General features: G+C 38.4%; 1 protein-coding gene across 17 annotated transcripts; it reads left to right on the top strand.

The window, feature by feature from the left end:
* The first annotated feature begins 354 nt into the window (after positions 1–354).
* Positions 355–23,549, top strand: SLC25A27 (solute carrier family 25 member 27). Of its 17 annotated transcripts, XR_009453498.1 has the most exons (12): positions 356–682; positions 3,269–3,460; positions 5,552–5,636; positions 6,178–6,300; positions 8,212–8,324; positions 8,655–8,739; positions 10,392–10,509; positions 11,459–11,533; positions 12,778–12,870; positions 13,116–13,182; positions 13,644–13,746; positions 19,002–19,035. XR_009453498.1 is itself a non-coding variant. In XM_059701516.1 (10 exons), exons 2-10 carry the CDS (start codon positions 1,991–1,993, stop codon positions 19,071–19,073), a joined length of 882 nt encoding a protein of 293 aa, XP_059557499.1. In that variant the 5' UTR covers positions 356–682; positions 1,980–1,990; the 3' UTR covers positions 19,074–23,151. The 17 variants fall into 17 exon arrangements, 11 of the variants coding, with proteins under 11 accessions (XP_059557494.1, XP_059557499.1, XP_059557503.1 ...); XR_009453496.1 differs by lacking the exon at positions 10,392–10,509 and having other exon boundaries at positions 355–682; XR_009453500.1 differs by lacking the exons at positions 13,116–13,182; positions 13,644–13,746; positions 19,002–19,035 and adding an exon at positions 12,392–12,494 and having other exon boundaries at positions 12,778–12,871.
* The last annotated feature ends 28 nt before the right edge of the window (positions 23,550–23,577 follow it).

The following is a 23,577-nucleotide window of genomic DNA, read 5'->3' as shown; positions in this document are numbered from 1 at the left end:
CTTGTTCCTTCCCTCTGCGAATCGGGAGCACCCACCGGACCTCGCAAACTTTCCTGCTGCAACTTTTGCAGCTTCCTTTGCCTTTCTAACTGTAGTCGCCTTTCCCCGCCCCAGTGTTTAGATGACTTTTGCATCATCGCTCCCTCCCACTTCTCTTCCAGGTCTTGGCCAACCGGTTCGTCGTGCTGAAGCTGGACCGAGGTCAAAGGGCGGGTTCCGAGTGGCCAAGAGGGGGAAAAAAAACCCACGCGTTGTTGCCATGGATACCGGGGCCCAGCGAACGCGTAGATTGAGGCCAATCAGAGAACGCGGCCCGAGAGGCGCAGCGTGCGGAGGACTACATTTCCCAGAAGCCTCGCGGGCTCCGCGTTGTTTATCTGTTCTCAGTGTCCTCTGGACCACTCCGTCCTGGGGCTGTTAGGAAGGTCGCGGGTTCGAGGGGCCAAGCCAGAGAGGGACGCGGACTCCGCCACGCCCTTGGTCGGTTGAGGAGAGGCCGCCCTGGCCAGGCGGCACGCCAGCTGTGGCGCCCGCGCCGGCCGGAAGGGGTGCATTGTCGTCCTGTCCTGCTGCTGAATGTCGGTCCCAGAGGATGAGGAGAGGCTTTTGCCGCTCGTCCAGAGATGGCCCCGAGCGAGCAACTTCGTACTGTCGGGCTGCGCGGCCACCGTGGCCGAGCTAGGTACCCGGACGCCCACTCCTGGGCCTCTCCCGCCGGTGGTTGTGGCGCCACCCTGGAAAGGGGTGGCAGTGGGGGAGCGGGGGAGGGGAGGGAGGAGCGGTAGGGCCAGCAGATGGCTCCGTTCCCGGGTGTGTGCAGTCCGCGAGGTTGCGCCCTGTCCTTCCCCACGTGTCCCGCAGATGTGGCGGGGTGCGGGCAAGGCCAGCTTTGTGTGGAGGAGGGAGCGGGGGTCACTAAGGTCTTTGCTTTCCAATTTCGTCTCCCTCGGAGGTGTGCAGTTGTACCCAAACGTGTACTTGTAGGTGCTTCCTCTTAAGGCATCATTTTCCCTTTAGTGAGGATGACCTTTTGAAAAACAAAATCCACTTTTCATCCTTATTGAAATAATCTCTTGGATGTATATTCTTTTTTTAAAAACTTATCTTTACTATTGAAACTATTACGTATGTCCCTGTGATTTATATTCTTACACAGCCTCGCTACATCATTGTCTTTTGGGTCCAAATTGTGGAACCAACTTATTAACCTGTCACACTTAATTGAGCCTGCTGTACTCAGCATCTGCCAGTTGGCCACTTGGAGCTTAACTCATCTACTGTGTTTACCTTGCAGGATTCTGAGAAGTCAAAAATAAATAAATACTAAACCCAAGGCAAGACCCCCAATAATCATGTTGTTATTATTATAATTACTGCAATGCTAGAGACTGTGGAGATGTAGTTTAAAAGACCCAGTTCTGACCTTACAGGCTGGTGGCGAGACATGCTTTCTTATAATGAAGGTATTGTTAGGTATCATTCTTATAATGAAGGTATTGTTAGGTATCATTCTTATAATGAAGGTATTGTTAGGTATCATACGAGCACAGAGATGAGCGGGTACCTCTGTGTAAGCAAGTCAGGGAAACGGCAGGCCACCTAGCGCAGACTGAGGATGCCCTCCCAGGAGCAGGTGGTGTTTCTTCCAAGGATTTGTGAGTAGTGCCTGCCGTTCCCTGTGAAGCCTTCACTGTGCATTTTACCATGACCCTTTCATTTTGTTGCCCATTTAAAACAAACAAAAAGTAACAGCTCTGATGTGTTATCATTTGTAAATGTTTGCCCTGTTCTACAATGAGCTTAGTTTGTATTTCCAGCCCAGCCAGCACATTCTCTGTTGTTCCGCCCTTTGTGCTCCTCCACTCTTGCCCTTTGAACCTTCTCCTTTTTTCTCTATCCACTGAAAACTGATGGAGAATTACTTTCATTCATTGTTTTTACTGAAATGTAATTGATCAACTTTTTTTTAAATTTAAAAGCAGATTGCTGAATGATTAGATATATTTCCAGGTGGGTCTTTTGTTTTGTTTTTGTTTTGTTGGTTTTTTAAAATTTATTTAAACTGATGTTTCCCCCTCTGACCAAAGGCTTTTGTAAAGGAACATTTCTTCTATTAAAAATTCATGGAGAGTTGTGAGGAGGCTGGGATGGGAGGAGGGAGAATCAAAACATGAGATGGTTCTGGGTGCAAAACAATTTAGGATCAGAACCTGGAGCATGATTTAAGTAATGAGCAAGAAAAACAGATTTGTTTTGAGTCATAACCTATGCTCATATAGAGGCTCCTATGTCTTAAGACTTTTCATATTTCAATGAATCATTGCTTGAATCCTCTATATGTTAATTACTTGTTTAAGGGAAACTATCGGCAAGATAGAAATTTTTCCAAAGACAAGTGAGATTTAATATTCTCTTCCACTCTGTTTTCTTTTGGAAGGACATAGCTATGGTTTTGTATCAAATGGGAGTCATTGAAAAACTTCTGTAATGTTAGCAATGTTCATGAACTTAACTGAATCTGGTCATCTCAGTTATTTGGGACATTGTGTTTATAAAGTTATGAGCTTGATATTCCTACTCTGGCCTAGCTAGTGCCACTCTTTCTCAAGGTAAAAGGTCTATAATTCAAAATGTAGTCATTAGAAAAATAATTTTCAAGGGCAGTTGGTACTTGTAAGGGGCCATGCATAAAAATTGTCAGTTCTGGAAAAACAATATGTGCTTTAATACAAGGCCAATGAGCATGCCATCCTCGTATACAGAAGATGACATTATAAACTCCTTACTGCATCTTCTGTATCTCAAACAAGTTAGTGAGTTACCTGCGTGTGAACATCATCTATGAAATTATAGAATTTAGCTTCATCTGGCATTCAGAACCTAGCATAAGTTATACAGTATTCTAAAAGTCACAGTAGATCTTAATCACAATTACAGTCAAGAGGACATTACACAATATGGATACCTGAAATTATAACCATTGGAAAGCAAAACTTAAGGACAAAAAATAGATTTTAGACTGAAATTTCTGAACAGAAAGAACCCAAGGCTTGACACTTCCTCCTGGTGATTGGGATGTGCTCTGGAACAGTGGATTGTAAATTTGGGAGCGCGTATGAATCAACTGATTTCCATAGCTGATTCTGATGTACTCTAAAATTTGAGAATCACTGATGTTGTGACTGAAGTATTAGTCCTGTGATTTTAGAATTGTTTGTTTCTCTGATTATTGTGAGTTTCCCCCTCATTTTGTATTTTTTTGTATTAGCAACCTTTCCCCTCGATCTCACAAAAACTCGACTCCAAATGCAAGGAGAAGCTGCCCTTGCTCGGCTGGGAGACAGCGCAAGAGAATCTACTCCCTACAGGGGCATGGTGCGCACAGCCCTCGGGATTGTCCAAGAGGAAGGCTTTCTAAGGCTTTGGCAAGGAGTGACACCTGCCATTTACAGACACGTAGGTATTTATCTTGATTCTGGCTGGTAAGTTTGTTTTGATTTCTGTGTTTGTCTCCTCTGCTTTTCTGTTTGGCTCTATCCAAAAACCAGTTAGTTTTTTCTACTAATGTGATAAATGAATATATAGTCTCTTAAGAAGAACAAAATTAACTACCAATTGTTATTAAGGAATTATTGCACTCAATTTTTAGAAATACATATAGAATTATTTAGGGATGAACTGTCATCATATCTGTAATATACTTTAAAATAATTAAGAAAAAACAAATAACATGAAGCAAATATGGCAAAAATGTTAGCACTTTATAAATCTGAATTATAGATACTGAGGGAGTTATATATCATTTTCTCTGCTTCTCTGTATGTTTCAAAATTTTCTTAATAAATTATTTTCAAGTTTAAGAAAAAAAGCATAATTTATGTATTTATCTATTATAGAAACTTTAAACACAAAATTAAAAATGTTTAGGTTCTTGAAAATTAAATATATTTGACCACAATTCCAAATCTCACCAATACATTAGAAACCAGGCTACTCTGAAAAGACAGCAAGCAAGGATGACTGTCTGTCCAACTCCGGCAATAGAGTAAATGCAAAGCAGGTGCTTTTTGTTGCCTGTTTCCCAGGCTACCTAACTAGCTAGCTATGTGGGCCTTTGGTCACTCTTAAAGGAAAATAGCGATAAGCACATTACAGCCAATGAGAGCACTTTCCTGCTCTGCTTCCCAAGTGGCACTCACAAAGATAGGAGGTGTTGAGTTTTCAGCTTGTGGACAGGGGAACATAAACTTGGCTTCAAAAGGTGGCAGGACAGTCCTGAGCAGGGTTGGAGCATCAGCCCGAGTACTGAAGAGTCACCCTGGTCAAGGGCATGTTACCCCGGTTGTAGGTTCAATCCCTGGCCCTGGTGGGGGCACATGCGGCAGGCAACCAGTCCATGTGAGAGCACATTGATCTCTCTCTCTCTCTCTCTCTCTCTCTCTCTCTCTCTCTCTCTCTCCCCCTCTCTCCCCCTCTCTCCCCCCCCCCTTCCCTTTCACTCTATAAAAAAAAAAAAAAATCAATGGAAAAAAATATCCTCAGGTGAGGATTGGAAAAAAAAAGTGGTAGGACAAGTGTGGCATTTTTCTCCTCTACATTCATCATGTTTCCTCAACTATTGAAGGGACCCTTGGTCAGAGAACCGCCCAGCAGTAACTTCCATCTTATTATTTTTAAAGCTTCAGTTTTTCAGATGAGTAAGTTAGAGTGTATTCATCAAGAACTATCCAGAAAATGTGCATAGAGACTGTTATTGTTTGGTACTTTGTATATTTTTGAATATCTTGAAATATTTCATCAAACTTCCAGAAATATCAAAAAAAATTCTCTATATGAATATCATGTACTGATTTTAATGATTTTTACTTTTCATCCTTTAAAAAAATATGTTCTCCTTTGCTTCCCATTGTTGTTTTGAATTTCACTTCTTTTCATGTGTATTTGTTGACCACCATATATGGTTTTACAGTTAAGCTTAATTTCATGTATTTGACACGACTGAAAAATGACTGTACTATAATAAATTATCCAATAAAGTTATACATGTTTATTGAATGAAAATGCCCACTGTTTACCCAGCTCTGTACTAGGGCATATAGGGTAATGAAAACCTCATGGTCTGATGAAAAGGTGAGCAAGAAAATCAAGTCCATCTCTAATCAGTATGATAAATGCTGAATTAGATGTGTGCCTGTGTGGTTCTGTGGGAACACAGGGGAAGCAGCAGGTGCCATGACAGCTTAGAACACGGGAGCAAAGGTCAGAGAATGTTTCTGGAAAAGTAGTTCTCTGAGTTGAGTTTTGAAGATCGGAGGAGTTAGCAAGGCAGAGAAGGGAAAATCCATGCAAGAAATATCAGCCAACCGGTGAGAAGGCCTGAGGCTGGAAAAGACATGCCCATGAGGAGAGCCACCAGGAAGTCCGTGTGCCGGAGGCATAGGCTGCATGAGGAAAAGAGCCAGCTGGAGAGGTGGCCAGACCAGGTCAGAGGTCCTCGTATTTTATTAAACATACAGCTGAATCCACTTTTTTCATGCTCTCTCTTACACAGTGTACTCTGGAGGTCGAATGGTCACATATGAACATCTCCGTGAAGTTGTGTTTCGCAAAAATGAAGATCAGCATTATCCCCTTTGGTAAGTTTTGTTTTGAAAATAAGATGCTATTGCCCCTAAGGTTTTAATGTTTTATCCATTAGATTTACATAAAATTATGCATTGTACCGCAATCACCTCAAGTTACAGGCTTAAAATAATAAATATTAACAATTTAAATCCAAATAATTGACCATTTACTGCACTTTGTATACAAATGTATACATGTACATAAAATTATATATGTATTATTTATTATTTTAATATTAAAAATTATTTTAGAGCACATTCTCTATTCCTTTTTCTACTGAGAATTCCTAGGCTTTAGAATACGACAGATGGGCCCAAATTCCCGCTCTTCCAATGTGTAACGTGGGCAAACTATTTGAATTTCAACTCTCTATGGTCCTTTAACCTTGCCCTCTGTAAACAGACAGATCATCCACTTTCCTCTGATTTGTTTGGGTCTGTTCCATTTTGTCTTGAATGTCATATGTAAGGGCTGTACCAGCATGGTACTGTTTACTACAAAACTTATGAAATTAATAGTCATCTTTAAAAATGTATCTCCTTGTATAATCAGGAAATCAGTGATTGGAGGGATGTTTGCTGGTGTGGTTGGCCAGTTTTTAGCCAACCCAACAGACCTAGTGAAGGTTCAGATGCAAATGGAAGGAAAAAGGAAACTCGAAGGAAAACCACTGCGGTAGGTTCGCTAATTAATGCACACCTTTCCCCCTTTGCCACCATCGTATTTTGAACATTTACCTAATGGACATAAGCATTTTTGTACTTCAGCATTCAGTAAAGACAGTAATTTTGACTCTCTTAATTTGGAAATTGTATCCATTAAGAGGAGAGCTAAGGTGGATCTTTTCTTTGCATGATAAAGGTGCACATGTTCTCTACCCAGACAAATTATGTGTTTGCTGCCTTTCCTAGCCCAGGCAGCAATATACTAGTAAAGAGTTTGATCATTAAAATGTGCCCTGCTCTGAATCCTGATTTAGCGTGGCCTGGTGTTGTTGAAGTCAATTAACATTTCTAGTCTCTGCTTCTCTGACTTTACAAGGGGCCATCTCAGAAGGTCTACCTGACAGTGAGACTGCCTGGCTCATAGGTGCCAAAAGCTTAGCTTTCTTCCCTTTCTCCCTGAAAGAAGGGAAATAGCAAAGTTGACCTTGCAAATGGTTCCTGCTTCCCTGTCCAGTCTGCTCCTCTTCTTTTTACCAAGTTTAAGGAAGTTTGGGAGTTCCCTCCTGACCACTGCTCTCTGCTCTGCTGCTCCCTGAGCTGACTCAGTGGAAAACGAGGTTGGGTTGGGGAAGAGCCTGCACCACAGAGGAGAAAGGGAAACCACTCTGATTTAAGCAAGTAGTTCACGGAACCCCAGGGCCTATTTTGTCATCTGGCAACAAGGTCTAATTACTCAGTAGCAGGGAGAAGTGATGTGGCCTTGGTTGGATATATAGGGAGAGAACTAACTATTAGGATCCAGAAATAATCTAAATTGATTGCCTCAATTTTTTCCGTCTCTCATCTTTAATGTTGGAACTTTTTGGTTTGCTGTAGTAATAAAAAACATTGAATACTGTTATAAAGAATATGAATGTTGGGATCAAATAACCTGGGATTCAAATCCAGCCTTTACCACATTTTAACTCTGTAACCTTAGTCAATTTCCTAACCTCTCTAAGCTTTAGTTTCCTCAGATGTAAATTGGAGTTAATAATACACACTTCATAGAGTTTTCAAAAATGAAATGTACCATATATGTATAAAAAAAGTCTGGTGCTTAATAAGTGTACAATAAATTTTAGCTACATTAGCCCTTTATGACCATACCTCCCATGTAGCATCGTAGCAATTATGCATGCCTAATAAATGTCATATTATCTTTTCAGTGCTACTCAGAAAGTGTTAGTCCTGAGCAAAAGCCACACAACACAGCTAGTAAGTGAGAAAGGTAGCATTTGACTCCAGGTATTTCTAACTATATCAAATCCAGATCTTTATTTTATACCAAAGGTTTCCAGATTTGGCCCATGGTTCAGTACCATTTTCTTTTTATCTGTGTAAAGAAAAATAAGCAAAATAAGAATGAAATAGTAAATTTTGATAAAGCCAAAGTATTCTATTTTAAACTTCTTACGATAAGGTTGTCCTTCTTACTTTTTGGCCTAAAAATATTTCTTTAAAAGATTATGTGAGGATCATTGTTATTTGACGAAATTACAGAATTTGTAGGTCTCCCACAAAGTAGTAAAATGAACCAGAGGTACAATAACTACTGTTCCCTCCTATAATTAATATGTGCACTGGTTATGTAAAATATCAAGAAAATAATTGTAATGTGTTCAAAAATTTGAGAAGAGGTTGACACAGTTTATAAAGATTTCCATTAAAATGATTAATTAAATGTTAGCCTTTTTTTAAAGGATTTTTAAATTTATCTGGAAATTAGATTTCTGTGGATTGCTTTAATTTCTAACAATTCTGAGTGATTAAGATGTTATTTTACTCCAAATCATTAACAGCTATATAGGCAAGCTTATCCAGTTGCATTCCATACAAAGGAATGCATGCAGCTTTTACATTCATTATTATTTTCCCTTAGATTTCGTGGTGTGCATCATGCATTTGCAAAAATCTTAGCTGAAGGAGGAATACGTGGGCTTTGGGCAGGCTGGGTACCCAATGTACAAAGAGCAGCGCTGGTGAATATGGGAGGTAATGGAAACTTCATTGAATTCTGAGAAGCGTAATAGCCTTAATAATTATTGGCACTCACCTCAGGAAAAATGAAAAATGTTATTATTTTTAAATAACATATACTGACAATAGTCTTCTTTTATGTTGTACTATAATTGAGAATTTTCCCTAGAGCATTTTCACTTTTTGGTATGGCATGTGAAAAGGATTTCCAAAAATAAGCAAATTGTGACAATAAAGATCTAAGACCAAATTATTTATAAGGTCTTCTCTCTGCTCCACACCTTCTCTAAGATTCAAAGACATTATTGTTGAATAAATAAATAGTTGTCTTCTTTCTATTGCCAGATTTAACCACGTATGATACAGTGAAACACTACTTGGTATTGAATACAACACTTGAGGACAATATCATGACTCACAGTTTATCTAGGTAAGTGGTTGTTTTAGTTTTAGACTTTATTTTTTTTTTCTCCAGGTCACCTTTTCTTCCATATTTGACATACATTTTTTTTGTCTCTTTTGATTGGGAATCTAGGGATATCACACTTAGAGAAAGGTGATAGTATATTTATAAAAAGCAGTTTTCTTAAAGTTTGTTGCAGTTGAAATGCAGAAGACAGAGACGAAGTTGTAGAATGTTGTAGACTAAACTTCCCCAAATATTTGCACCTTGTTGGGGCCCTGCCAGGGTCAGATTCTAATGATCAGCTCACCGGCTTGTTGAGCAGATATGTCTGAGCAACTTCTATGTTAAAGGCACTGTGCAGGACCCTTGTAGTCAGTACAGACCATAAATCCAACTCCTTCCCAGGATGTTTACCGAGACAGAAAACAAGACAAAGCGTAAAAACACTGTACAGTAAATGACTAGTTACTGTAGAGTTCGGAGGAGGGAGAAGTAATAACCACTTGGAGGGGTTAGAATTAGATATGTGTCTTGAAGGGTTGTGCTTTTGATAAATAGAGACAGGAAGAAGAGCATTCCAGGAAGGAGTAATACGTATCTTTATCTCTGCAACCATTTCAAATATCCATTAGAATGAGTTATTTTATAGATGTCTAATATCCTTAACATTATAGTGATTTTATTTAGCTCCTTATCTTGTTTCCAAATTCTAGAACCATTTATGGTATTTAGACAACCCCAAAAGTATATTAATAGTGCCACACCAATGATATTTAGAGACATATAGGTACAGATAAAATGATTCCTAATTCAGGTTCAACTTAACTAAATATTCCTATGGTAGTGTTTCTTCATTCTTCCTCTTTTAAAATCAGCGCTGTCTTTAGTGTTGCTAGGGCAATCTTTTTATATGTCTTTGCTTACTGTTCTTTCCCATTCCAAACTCTTACCCAGGTGTGTTCACAGTCTGCACCATACATTCTCTGGCCTCTTCACAGAGCACTGAGGATGTTAGGGCTCCTTCCACTTTTACCTCCATCCCCATAAACATGTGTGTGGTATCTGTAGTCACTCATACGTTCCTTTCCTCCACTATTTTTGTGCGTGCTGTCCCCTCTGCCTATGGGACCTTCTTCACCAGTTTCTACCCAGTCAAGTCATCTTGAGACTTAGCTTTCCAGATGCTTGTCTGGACCAGTGTGTGCTGTACTGTGGGAGCAGGTTAGTCAGGTCTTTCCGAAGGTCCCACGGTGATACCATCTCTGTTTCTTGTTTCTTTTACCTTATCTTTCTAACCAGATAGTCTTTGAAATCCCACACTTCTCACCTAAGATTCATGGATTTCCCAGCAGGAGTAAATCTGTTTAATGTACACAACTTCCAGATATACCTCCCAGATAATATCTTTTTTGGAAAGATTTGAAATTTCCAGCCAGTATATATTCCAGCCCTAATATGAAATAACTTAGCTTTATTCTTCTCTAATTCAGGTTTTGAGAAAATGGGATGATTGGTATTTGGCTCATTTTTTAGCTCCACCCACTGGATCAGGTTTTTAAGTGCATTGCATGAGTATGTATAGTATGTGAGGCAACTCAAAGTTGCTTACTGTGAATGCAAATCTAAGTAGGTAAGTAGTGCTGTGTGATCTGAAAGTTGTGGATGCTGTGTCGTAGGATAAAATGAATGCTCATGGATGCGTGAAGGGGACTGCAACTCTACAATCAGAGAGCTTTACCCAAGCCATCAACATCTGGGGAAAAGGAGTTCAATATGAAGAATAATAAAAATGGTGTAAGCTCTGGACTACACACTTAAACATGGTGAAAATGGCAAACTGTATGTTATGTATATTTTAGCACAGTTTTTTAAAATGGTGTAAGTAAAATGAAGTCCTGGAGTAGGGCAGGAGCCATAGAAGCCTGTGGCCAGGATTTGGATTTTCAAAATTTTCCAGTGAGATGGGAAAGCAGGTGACAAGGTATGTTAATAGGAGAAACAAAGGAAAGATGGGAGTAGAATTAATGGTCAGGAAATTGTATAGAACAAAAAGACCAGGATAATCCCCTTTTTTGTTTTTGTAAAATCATGAGGCTATTAGGTAAAACTGAGAAGGTCAGTCTCCGTTGTGTGAAGATTATATGTGAGCATGGTTATTTAGTTGATCCTGAAGAGTGTCGCTGATTCTGACACAGGGCTGATGGGATATTTTAAACTAGTTTTGTAGAGAACCATTGGTCTCCTAGAGAGAACAGAAGACTTGTTCAGTCACCTCTGTCCATTTTCACTTTCTCTGTGTCCTCGGCCTCATTTTGGGCTATTACTAGCAAAGGCGTGATAAAGGTCAACAACAAAGTACCCATGCCCATTACGAGTAGCCTGACGAAATAAATCTCCTGTTACTGCCCTATCTTCTTACTTTGACTCTAGGTGTCATAGTACTTGAGGCTTTTTTAATACATAATTTGCTCTCTTTTAATGTTTATTTTTAAAAGATATACAGCCAGGCCCTAACCGGTTTGGCTCAGTGGATAGAGCGTCGGCCTGCGGACTGAAGGGTCCCAGGTTTGATTCCTGTCAAGGGCATGTACCTTGGTTGCAGGTATATCCCAGCAGGAGGCAGCTTATCGATGTTTCTCTCTCATCGATGTCTCTAACTCTCTATCTCTTTCCCTTCCTCTCTGTAAAAAAAAAAAAAAAATCAATAAAATACATTTAAATATATATATATATTTTAAAAAAGATATCCAGCCAGATCATACTGTGGCATCAAAACAATTTGATAAGAGGATGAGGCCATCAGCAGTTGCATCCTAAGGTCTCTGTTTAATATTTTACACAATGTTCCTTTCTAGCTTTCCATTAGCCAAACATAAGCTACTCTCTAGGCTTCCATGATCCCATACTATGGACTCAGCTGCCAACTTCTGGACTTTGGGCCTCTGTTTTTGTGATCAGGTTGGCCACCCCTCTTCTCATCCGAAGTCTTTCTCTTGGAAAACTTTAAGTAGTTAATGAGATGTCTGTTTATGAAATTTTGATTATGTTCCTGTATTCTCTCTCTCATGCCTGTACACATCACGAACTTATAGTGGTTTCTTAACTTTTCAGTCACTCATTTACATACTCTTGATATACTATGCAGTTGACATCCATTTTGTCTCTTTGGAATAATTGACAAGAAACCTTTAACAAGGAGTGATTAACCTTGTTGGGTAAAGAGAGAGTGGTAAGCAGAAACTCCTCAGACCTTGTGCCTGAGCATAGATTGAAGGAAAAACTGGGAATTTTCCAATTATATGGGGAGCGGGGCATTCCAAATGAAAGAATTAAAGGCATGGAGGTATTGGATAGTGGTGGTAAGTACAGAGAACTACACTTAATTATAGCATTAGAGCATAATGCACAGAGAGAGAATACCTGGAATAAAATCAAACTCCTTCAATGGCCTTCATGGGCTGAACTCTGCTTCTTTAGTCTTTCATCTGGATGGACCCTCTTGAGGAGGATGCAGCCACGTGGTTGCTTTCCCCCTCTGACACACCAAGAGTATTCCTGACTCAGGGCTTTTACTGTGCTCTTCCTCCCGCTTGCAATGCTCCTCCTCCAGGTCTTCGCATAGACACTTTCTTCTCTGCTGCGCTCCCTTCACATTACCCCATTTTATTCTTCATAGTGCTTATCAGCACCTGACATTACTCATTTTTCCTGTGCCGCTCCACCAGTGGAGTGTACGTGCCTCAAGGGCGGATCTCATCGTCTTGTTCTGCCTATCCCCAGTAGGTTTTCAATGTATAATTGTCTTGTTTCCTTTTTAGTGGACTTTTGTGTAAGTCATCCACTGACTGCTTGATTCAGGCTGTCCAAAACATTCTTTTGTTTTTCCTTTTTTCTACCTCTTTAATGAATTTAGCATTTATTTTAAGCTAAAAGAGCATTATTATGAAAGATATTATAGTAATTTATTTAGTATTCTATTCTTTCTAAATGTTAAATTCCCTTTTATTAAAATTTATAAACTGATACATATTATCATGCAATTTCATCTATTTGTATTTATAGTTTCTGTTCTGGACTGGTAGCTTCTATTCTGGGAACACCAGCTGATGTCATCAAAAGCCGAATAATGAATCAACCACGAGATAAGCAAGGAAGGTAGGTAGAAAGTCTTCAGTGTCCATGTGTCTGAATGTCTGTAATAACATTGATCTTTAAAGACGCTTCCCTGTTTATTCTTGATAGAAGTGTATTTGTGTGTTTGTGTGTTCAACCAGGAAGTTGTTTTTATGCAATTACTTGCTTTTTGTCTGATGAAAAAGTACTGTGCCTTTGGGGAAATGAGCTAATTTAACAATCATATTTAGACAAAAGATATTTATTGTGACTTTATTGTTTTCAAGGAGGTTTTGAAAACATACTCTGCTGAGAATTTACAGAGTACTTTCTTCAGAAGCTTATGACTTACAGGTAACATGGAGAATTTGATCTGACATAAAACAGTATTTTTTCTCTGGAAGAGATCAGGTAGAGTGAATTCTAAGTTTAAAACCAAGGGTGGGATGAATCAGAAGAGTCAACCTTAAAAATATCTTTAAACTCAAAAAGGTGATCTATATACAGCAGGTCTTCAAATAATGTCATTTCATTCAATGGTGTTTCCTTATAATGTTGATGAGCTGCCGTAGGAATTTTACTCTGGTTTCTATCAATTAGCTTGTGGTGAATTGGTTTTGTGAATACACCATTTTGCTTGAAGTCGCAGAACCTATCAACATTAAGTGAGGACTTACTGTATACAGAACCACAAATAGTATTTGTTCTAAACAAGCAGGAAATATTTAACTTATAGCAAGTTTCCTTAGTCTATTTTTAATTTATATTTATATGCACACAAGAAATTTAACAGAATTGTCTTGTTTCCTTTTCAGGGGACTTTTGTATAAGTCATCCACTGACTGCTTGATTCAGGCTGTCCAAGGAGAAGGGTTCATGAGTCTGTATAAAGGCTTTCTACCATCTTGGCTGCGAATGGTAAAGTTAGGTCTTTCCTTCTGTTGTTTTTGTTTTATTTGTACTTAAATTACTTGTAATCTATAAGTATTTTTCCTTTTCTCTTCTGGCATGGCCCTGCCCTCAAACCATAGTTCTTTCTTTTTATTATCTTTGACTTCTCATCAGAATTCTATTACCTTCTTTGGTAGATTAAAGTAAAATAATTCAGTTATATAAAGAAATTAATAGATTGATACTCTGTTGTTATAAAGCCAGTGGATAGATTTTTCTGCATTGTGAAGCCTTTAGTAGTCTATTTAGCCAAAATATTGTCATTTTGGACAGATGTACTGATTTAATACTGGAGACCATTCCTACGGAAATGCTAATGTTTCAAACAAAATTTGTTAGTTTGATGGCACATGTTGCATTACTCATTGATATTTATTATCACAAAATTCTGCTTAGTAAGAAAGCATTATGTCATTTTTATTTGGTTTAAATGTTATCTTTTTTAGAATTAGATAGACTTATTTAAGAAACATAAAACTATATTAAAAACAAAGTACCCAAATATTTTGTAAGTTAGAAAATATCTGAAAGAATGGCTGAGTTGTGGGTTTAGAAATTCAAACAATCAATATTTTACACCATATAATATTAATTGAGTGCCTATGCCTTGCCAAGCCCTGGACTCAGAGTGGGGCTTTGGGACAAATGGAAGGTTCTCGGCCCCTGTCCTAGTGCTGGAGCTTTTAGTCTAAGTGAGGAAAGCATTGACTGAGAAGCTAGAAGTGATGGGGAGTAGGAGAAAGTGCATGGTGTTATGGGACTTTATAGCAAGTAAGTGTAGCCTAGGCTGAAAGATTAAGAAAACTTTTTTGGAGAATGGACTTTTGAACTGAGAGATGAGGAACGAGTAGTACTTACCCTAGTGAAAAGGGCAGAAAGGATCATTTTAGGTGGAGGGAATAGTTGGAGTGGATGGAGAACATGATGAGTTCAAGGAACTGCAGGAAAACCAATTGGTCAAGGCCCAGGGATATGGAGGACAGCAGCACAGGCTGAGGCCAAAGGGGCAGGGACCAGACTGGAAAGGGCCCCGTGATCCGTAAGAGTGAGGGCACCAACTGGATGACATGTATTTTTTAAAAGAGCATTCTTGCTGCCATGTGGTTCTGGAAAAGCCTAGGAGTAGTGATAGATGAAAGGTAGTGATGGCTCGGACTAGAGTAAAACAGTGTGGACAAGAGAAGATAGATTTTAAAAATATGTAGAAGATGGAAATGTGGCTGGAGAATACAAAAGTCTGGCTTCACTCCCAGATTCTACCCTCACAGATGATGTAATTTCCTAAATGGGAATTTAGGAAATCACCGAGAAGAAGATTTTGTGGTAGAATAACAAGTTTAGTTTTAAATGTGTTAAGTCTGAAAACATATCTAGATGACTACCTTCACATATTGGTCTGGATCTTGGACTACGGGATGGAGATTTATTTCTGAGCACCCTCCACATCTAGATGGTCATCGAAGCTTTGGGAATAAATGATGTCACCCAGGGATGGTATCTACCTATTAACATGAAATTAACTGCCAAAGCCATTGCCAACATCTGATACAAAAGTGTACCCAAGTTGTAAAACATTACTTTGACTATCTAGATCAGCGGTTCTCAACCTGTGGGTCGCGACCCCTTTGGGGGTCGAATGACCCTTTCACAGGGGTCGCCTAAGACCATCGGAAAACACATATATAATTACATATTGTTTTTGTGATTAATCACTATGCTTTAATTATGTTCAATTTGTAACAATGAAAGTACATCCTGCATATCAGATATTTACATTATGATTCATAATAGTAGCAAAGTTACAGTTACGAAGTAGCAACAAAAATAATTTTATGGTTGAGGGTCACCACAACATGAGGAACTGTATTAAAGGGTCGCGGCATTAGGAAGGTTGAGAACCACTGGTTTAGATTATACCTTGAAATTATCTTACATCTGTGGGTATTTCTTATTGGAAAGGAAGATTTTTATTTGGCCTGCATGAACCAAGCACTATTATAAGTGCTGGTAACACTAAGGGATAAGATGTTCACTTTTTGTACTAGAGGAGGTTACATTGTGATGGAGAAGATAGATATATATTTAAAAGTACAGAAATAAAGCTAGTATTACCAAAATCACTTGGTATATAGTCAGTACTGTGCTAATCATTTTTATGGCTTACCTCACGGACTTCTCCCAACAATCTATTTAGCAGGTTACCATCATCTCTCTCTTTTATAGAGGAGGAAACAAAAACTTAGAGTTTGGATACCTTGGACAGGGCAGGTGGTTAATCAGTGGAGTTGGGGCATTAAAGTCAGTCAGCCTGGCTCTAGAGGACATAGTCTATTAAGGAGGTTATATTAGTGCTTTGCTAGTGGTATGGCCAAAACACTGTGGGAACATGAATAGTGGAATAAAAATGGCTTTAACTGTTTAGGACACCATAAAAGCCTTCACAGAGGTGATAGCTGATCTAAGCTTTAAAGGATTAGTAGGCATTTCTCAAGGGTAACATGGGAATCAAAGGAAGGTAGCATGGGCATCAGGTCACGTGTGGGCCTGCTGTTGGGAGAACTGCAGAAAATTCATCGTGGCTGGAGAACAGGCTTCACAGAGCAGTGGTAGGAGAGAGTTCTAGAGAAGTACTTAAGGACTCAGCTGAGAAGGACCTTGTTGGCCAAGTTCTGTAGTTTAAGTGTAATCCTGCGGTTAGCAAGCAGCTGCTAAACATGGGAGCAATGAGCTTGGATTTTTGGGGGGGACAAGATTACTTTGGCAGCAATGAATAAGATAAATTAAGGCTAAGATACAGGAAAGGAAGTTTTGGCAGTGATATAACCAGCTGATGATTGTAGAAATGGAGAGAAAACAACATTCTAGGGACACTTATGGTTAACTCTATAGGACTTAGTAACTTATTATAGGTAGAAGGTGGGGGAGGGAAAGAGGAAATGGGACTTCTAGGTTTCTGGTGTGGGAGACTGTGAAGCTGGGTGAGACCATTGGTGATAAATAAAATCAGGGTCAGGAGGAGTGAGGGGCAAGAAGAACATCCGAGGACAAAGAAATACTGACACCACATAGATAACAACAACAAAATGAGTACTTAATATATGCCAGCCTCTAACCTCAGCTCTCTACACACATTAATTATTTTTTAAAGTCCTACAAGAATCTATTAAAACAGGAGGTGTTAACCTCATTTTTCAGATGAGGCAACCATGGCTCAAAGTATAAGAAACTTGCTCAAGTTCATATTGCTAGTGTGTGGCAAAGCTAGGAATTGACTGCTCAACTCTAAACCCATGCCTCTGAATAATGCAGTATACTGAGTGTCTCAAGATCCTACAGCTAGTTTTAGAAGTTTTAAAAGAAAAGAGAAAGTGTGTAGCAATAGAGCCTTGTTACCAGAGAAAGGCTGGTGAACCACCAGAGGTCACCGGGGTGACATTGGCCTGTTGAACTGACACAGTGCATGACCCTGACCTTAGAAACCTGACTCATGAGTACGTCCAAGAAGATTGGCCTTGAAATTGATGAGTGAACCACAGTATAACCTCAGTCACATTGAGAAACCCACATAGCCAGTGATTCAGATGCTGAGGTTCTCTGGACAGCGTGCTTCCTCCTACATTGAAGCAGTAAGAGAGCCAAGTTACAATCAGTAGATTGCTTGCTGAACACAGAATATTGATGAGGAAGAGCCGTTTGTAATCTTAATACTTAAGACTATCAACTCAAGAGCTCTTATGTATTCAGCTCCTCAGTAATAGGCAAGGAGAAGGACTCTGCTGTTTTCCCAAGAGTGATGACAATTGGTAGAGCAGAGCAAGCAACATGGGTGCATATATACTTGGATTTTTTTCAGTGGTACAGCTGTGCCAGTGAGGAAGAAAACTGGTAAATATGCACTACCCACATATACACCTGCACAGAGGCTCAATGTACCCCATTTATATACTACCCAAGTTGTCTGGCTGTGTGGTCTCCCTGTTTAACTTCTGTTCAAAACCCAGCTGAACTCAATCTCAATCCCTTCCACCAGGTAGAGGCAATATGACCTCGCTTTGCTCAATCCCTGATTAATATACTACATTTCGTTTGCATATAGTTTGGCTGCTATGTCACTAACTTGAGGAAGAAGTCTAATGACCAGAGCAATTAGGAATAAATGCATAGTCTATTCTTAACTAAGGCCTCTGCTCCTTGCTCCATCTACAGCTATATTCGTGGTTCACTTCATTGTTATTGTCACAAGAATATGATATCATCACAGCTTTGCATTATTTTGCGTCTGTCTTCAGACATTGAACTGACCCAGATGTGGTCTCCTAAATCCACTCTATAGTAAATTCTCAGTCTATAAATATACATTAATATTTCCAAACACATTGACATATATATTGCTTTACAAACTGTCTAGCCAAATACGTTCTATAGTCTAATTGCTTGAGTTTATATCTCTAGTTTGATATTATTTCTCTCTGATCAACATTACCCATCACCTATGAACCAAACTATACAGGAATGGGATCCAAGGCACCCTTTCTCTAATGGTTACTTCCAATGTTTACTCTGTGATTTCCCTGTGTCTTTTAGCATTTTATAACTATTATTGAATAACCCTCATTCCCTTATGTGTAATTCCTTTTGGCACAGTTATAACTTCATTCAGGCTAGTCTTTCTAAGCTGGAAGCTCTTCTCTATTTAACATGAATTTTTACACCCATTTTGTGATACCCTAGGTGTTGGTTTTGTGACCTCTCGGGATATTTTTTCATCTTCACTTTCAATCTTTTAAGTGCCTCCTTGTCATCTCCGTATATACCAAACATAGAGGAGCCAGCCTGGAATTCAGACATGCTCAGCCTGAGCCTTTAGGCAGTTACATGCAGTAAAAAGAACTCTGGGATGGAGGCCAGAAGCCTGTAGTCTAGATCCACAACATGTTATTAGGCATTTGATTGCTAAGCCTCAGTGTCCTTGTCTGTAAAACGGGGATATCAACTATAAATTGTTCAGAGAAAATATATGACAGGAAAGTGTCCGGTGAGAAATAATGCTACATGAAAATATTTTGTGCATTATAAGGTGTTCTGCAAGGGCAAAATAAAAATATTTGTTTTTAGCCTAGGTAGATTCAAAATGACTTTGACATTTAAAGATGTTATACATATATGTAGAATATTCAGAATTGCTTTGAAATGTGCACTAACTTCTTTGGTTAATCTTGCAGACCCCTTGGTCACTGGTGTTCTGGCTTACTTACGAAAAAATCAGAGAGATGAGTGGAGTCAATCCATTTTAAGCCCTTAAAGAGACAGTGTTCAGTATCAGTGAAATATGGGCATCTGTAACACCCCCCTATTATTTCTACCTCGTTAGGAAGACACCTTCCACTACAGAGACTGTGATTTATAGGGGACAGCACTTTGTTTTTCTCTGGAAGCCCGAGTTCTCTCTGACTCCTCTTTGTTCAGAAGCAATCTGTGTGGATAACACAGGCCACCCAGTGGACCCAGCAGAGCACTTTCTAAAGACGAATGCAAGCCTGACCACTTCCCTTGGGAGATCTGACCTTTGAGACGCTGTTCTGTGCTGAAGAGAATAACAGGAGAAGTGCCAGTGGGAGACAGCAGCTCAGATCTGGAGTAGACAATAGGGATGGGGAAGAATACACACATACATAGTGACGAAGAAATATACTTAACCCGTTATGTCAGTATTTCCAATTGACACTTGATAATTCACTTTCCTGTTGTTGTTAACGTGCACATACTGTACATTACATAGAAGTGGATGAAAATTCATGAATAAATACTTTGAATTTCCCTAGTGTTGAAGGACGTTAATGTACCATTTCTTGCCAGGAAGATGAAAAAATCAAGGTGGTAGGATGTTTGAATTTGAAGGAAAGAAGCTGCTTTCTGTCAGCGCCCCGTCGTTAGTTAGACCTGTGTTAACTGGTCAGCACTCCACGCACCTGCTGGGGGCTTCTGACAGCCACAGACTGAAGCTTGATGAAAACAGAGTATTTACTTTGTCCCATGTCCCGCTACAACCTGGATTTGTTGCTAGCTCTCAAGAAACTTCAATATATTAAAAATTCAACTCACTTGATTAAAGTGCAGGTGGATAGATCTTTTTATAAAGCATCTTGTTATCATAAGCCCTTTAGTGGCAATTTAAAAGCAAGGCTGAGGTTAAGTCAGCCAGTTCTGACATGTACTGGTACCCTCTCTTGTTTCCCCTTCCCTAACACCGAGGACTCTAGAAAGAGAGAGAGCCAGAACTCAGAAATCACACTGAAGCTGTCTCTAGCCTGAATCTTACTCAGTTTGACAGCTTCCTGCCAAAAAGTGATAACTGCCTAGGATATAGTTATATCTCCCTCCAATCCCTCAATCACATCCATTTTCTAATTTTAGAAAGATGAGAGAGTTCTTCAGATTCACCCGTATCCACCTGCTCCCCCAGCACCAGACAGTGGGCATGTCTGGGTGGATGGCTGCAGTTATGGGTAAATGTTGTAACTGTCAAAATAGGAAAACTCAGAAAGCCCAGACCTAAGAAACCTGACCTTGAGTCTAACCAAACAATTGTTATGGACCGAGATGCTGTTGAAAAGGTTTACAAGTGCTCTGTGATTGCACTAATGCACAATCACTGCCATTGAAGAGGGGAAATGTACTCTAAAATATATTTTCGTGTGATAAACTAATTTGCTGATTTTTCTGTACAGTTTGCATGAAATCTTTAGGTGGTGTAGTTTCCCACTGCGTTTGTCAATCTGTATGAATCGAGTTGTTAAATACATTTAAAATTATACTATGTAATTACATTCCCAAGTGTTCTGCATTAGAAACACTTGGAGAACTTCTGTTATTTTATGTTTTATAATAATTAAAATTAAGTAAAGACTTAATTTCTTATTATACTAGATCAAAAGAACTATATGAAACTGTACCCTAAAAATATTTATTTAGCTTTATAAATAAATAAATAACACTCCTTCGGTTTTTCGGGTAAAAACACTGCTTAAGTACCAAGATTCCTCTTTGGTACCTGGACTCAACATGAGTGATTGGAATTTTTTAACCTGAAATGACTTCCTAGGGCCATCTGGTTTAACTCTTTGATTTTACATGTTAGAAAACTAAGGCTCAGAGAATTAGAGTTGTTCATGCTTGTAAGTTACTTAGTAGCAGAGCCAGGATAAAAATACAGATCTAATTACAACTAACAGCTATTGTACTGATTTTTCTTTATGGAATTTGTTGTCTTATTCATGTTAACTTCAGTTGCCTTTAGCGTAAATTTTAAAATGGAGACACCATGCTTTAGTTTGAACATTAAGACCCTCATACTCTGACCAAATCCTGTATATTTAACACATATAAGCCCATCACATTCACACTTTTCCAGGGAAATCATGTTCATTCATGTATTTTGGAACTTTGCTTTACTTTTACCAACTTAAAATCATCTTGCTCCTCTTCAAAATAATAAAAAGTAAATAAAAAGGAATAAAAAGTTCAGTAATTTTGTGTTCATACTAAAAGACTTAACCATTTCAATCTTACATTCTTATTATATTACTTCAATATGTGGTTTTATCTTCACTTCAGAATTGATAACACTTAACATCTGTTTCTTTTGCTTAACCTCCACATTTTTTCTCTTCCCAAATCATTTTTTCTTGTTGAAAAAAAATATATTCTTACTTTCAGTTATATAATTATTTATTCTTTATAAATGACTTAGCATATATATCTAAATAAAGAGATAATAGTTCCTAAATTTGCTTTTAGTAAGGAACAATGTGTCTTTATCAAGTTCTCCAAATGTATATTTTATTGTGACTAGGGGTAGGACTATGTCTTTATGTCTTGTTTTATATATATAATATATATCACTATTCATTAGTAGCATTTCTTTGATGTTTGGTACTCAGAAAATGTTGATTACAGTTACATACTGCATGAATCAGTTAATTTTCTCTTCATTATTTTAAGAACTTATCATAAAACTAGTCTGAAATTTCTTTCACTTTGCTAAGAAAAAGTAAACATTCAGAAATGTAAAAAAAAAAATGCTGTTCTGTTATTTTCAAAGATTTAAGCACAACCATTAACAATTTAAATAGTTTTGTATGTTTTTCTTCATAAATGAAAATAGATTCTCTCAGGACCTGTGGTTATAAAAACAAATGGTGGGGGGGCTATTGTCTTCTTCCCAGTTAAACATTGACTCTTAAAAATGATTACCAAACAAATATATATTATAATTCAATGCCAGATAATGTGGATAAAGGATAGTGACCACACTATCCTTTATCTAAAGACCTTTATCAGATTTGGTGTTCTACTCTGACAAAGCCTAACTATAATCAGTTTCCTTCACTTCCCATGATTCTTGATTTCTACTTCTTGATAAGGTGAAGTGATTAAACTCTAGAATCTTAAATTGCATAGACTTGAAGGGGGCCATTATATTTATGCCAGGTGAAAGAGAGAAGATTAAAAGTATTTATTGGGATTTTTGTTTTCTGGTCTTAATTGATTTGTCATATTTCAAGATTGGGAAAGGTTTATTCAGGCGTTAAAGTATAACACAAACTTAAAAAAAAAAAGATTGAAAAGTATAATACATTTTATATGGCTGGCCTGTCTCACTCAGAAATCCACCAAATAGCAGTCATCTTCAGACAACTCTGGGCATGTCAGCCCATATTCTTCTCTTCAATTGCTCCTTTCTACACACAATAAAAATTAAAATTCTTAGTACTATATGCAAGAACCTCTCCATATGACTCCATTTCCTAACCTTTGCATTTCACTGCATACCTGCACTCTACCTCCTTTTACATGCATTGCTCACTAATTTCTCTGGAGATGCTCCCGGCTGCCTTTCATGCAGTGTTCACACTGGGCTCCCCAACAGACTTTCCACCATCACTACTACCCATCCCTTCTCATTTCCATCAGTTACATCCAGAAGTAACATCTAGAATGATCTCTGAGGACCTAGACATCTTCAACCCCCGTCTTCCCACTGCCTCTTCTACTGCAGCTATATGTCTGAATGTATGGGTGTGTGCCTGTGTCCCCTCCGCTACATCTCTGTTTCTCGTACAATTCAAACAGGAGCCAATAAAAAGGTATTGATTGAATTCAGAGATTTTTGAGGGGCGGAGAGAGAAAAATTTAGGCACACATGGTTAAGTCATTTGTTGTTTTCTTCCTACTGTCGGAGTAATTATGTTAAGTCAGCAACACTTGATTCTTGACCATATTACCAGTAAATGCTTAACTGCATTTTCCTAAGATCACATGTTTACATGTATGTAATTAACATTTTAAAGAGGTATTAATCAGTTTAATAGCTATTCCACAAAAACCTAGAATTTGGAACTTTTAAGTAATACAAAATATTTGGTTAGTTAATACATATATGATGAGTTTATGTTATTCTTCATTTTAGAGTGTCTATGGGAATGATTTCACTCTTTTGGCCTTCATTGATGCCATACGAATGCACATTTTGCCCACTCAAGTGTTTTGTTTTGAATTTTGAGGGATACATGATTATTTTTCTCTCCCCATACTTTACCCCCAACAGGCTGCTGTAATTGTCAACAGCAGCAGGATCCACTTGGAAGGTTTGATAAAAGCAGATGAAGATGCTTAAAGATGTCTGTTTGCTGAAAATATCTGGTAACAGGGATGTATGTGAGTAAATATAGTGCATTCTAATTTTTAAAATAAATGTTTTAAGACTTCTCGCTGGCTGTTAAGGGTTTTGTTTTGTCC

The sequence above is a fragment of the Myotis daubentonii genome, chromosome 6 (assembly GCF_963259705.1).
Source record: "Myotis daubentonii chromosome 6, mMyoDau2.1, whole genome shotgun sequence".
In the NCBI taxonomy this organism is placed as follows: domain Eukaryota; kingdom Metazoa; phylum Chordata; class Mammalia; order Chiroptera; family Vespertilionidae; genus Myotis; species Myotis daubentonii.
Note: the sequence above shows the minus strand (reverse complement) of the source record. Positions and strands in the feature narration are given on the sequence as shown.

Coding starts and splice junctions, on each gene's coding strand:
- SLC25A27 (XM_059701510.1), top strand. CDS start 577: ATGTCGGTCCCAGAGGATGAGGAGAGGCTTTTGCCGCTCGTCCAGAGA. Junction 6,301..8,211: donor CTCGAAGGAAAACCACTGCG/GTAGGTTCGCTA, acceptor ATTTTCCCTTAG/ATTTCGTGGTGTGCATCATG. Junction 8,740..12,777: donor ATGACTCACAGTTTATCTAG/GTAAGTGGTTGT, acceptor TTGTATTTATAG/TTTCTGTTCTGGACTGGTAG.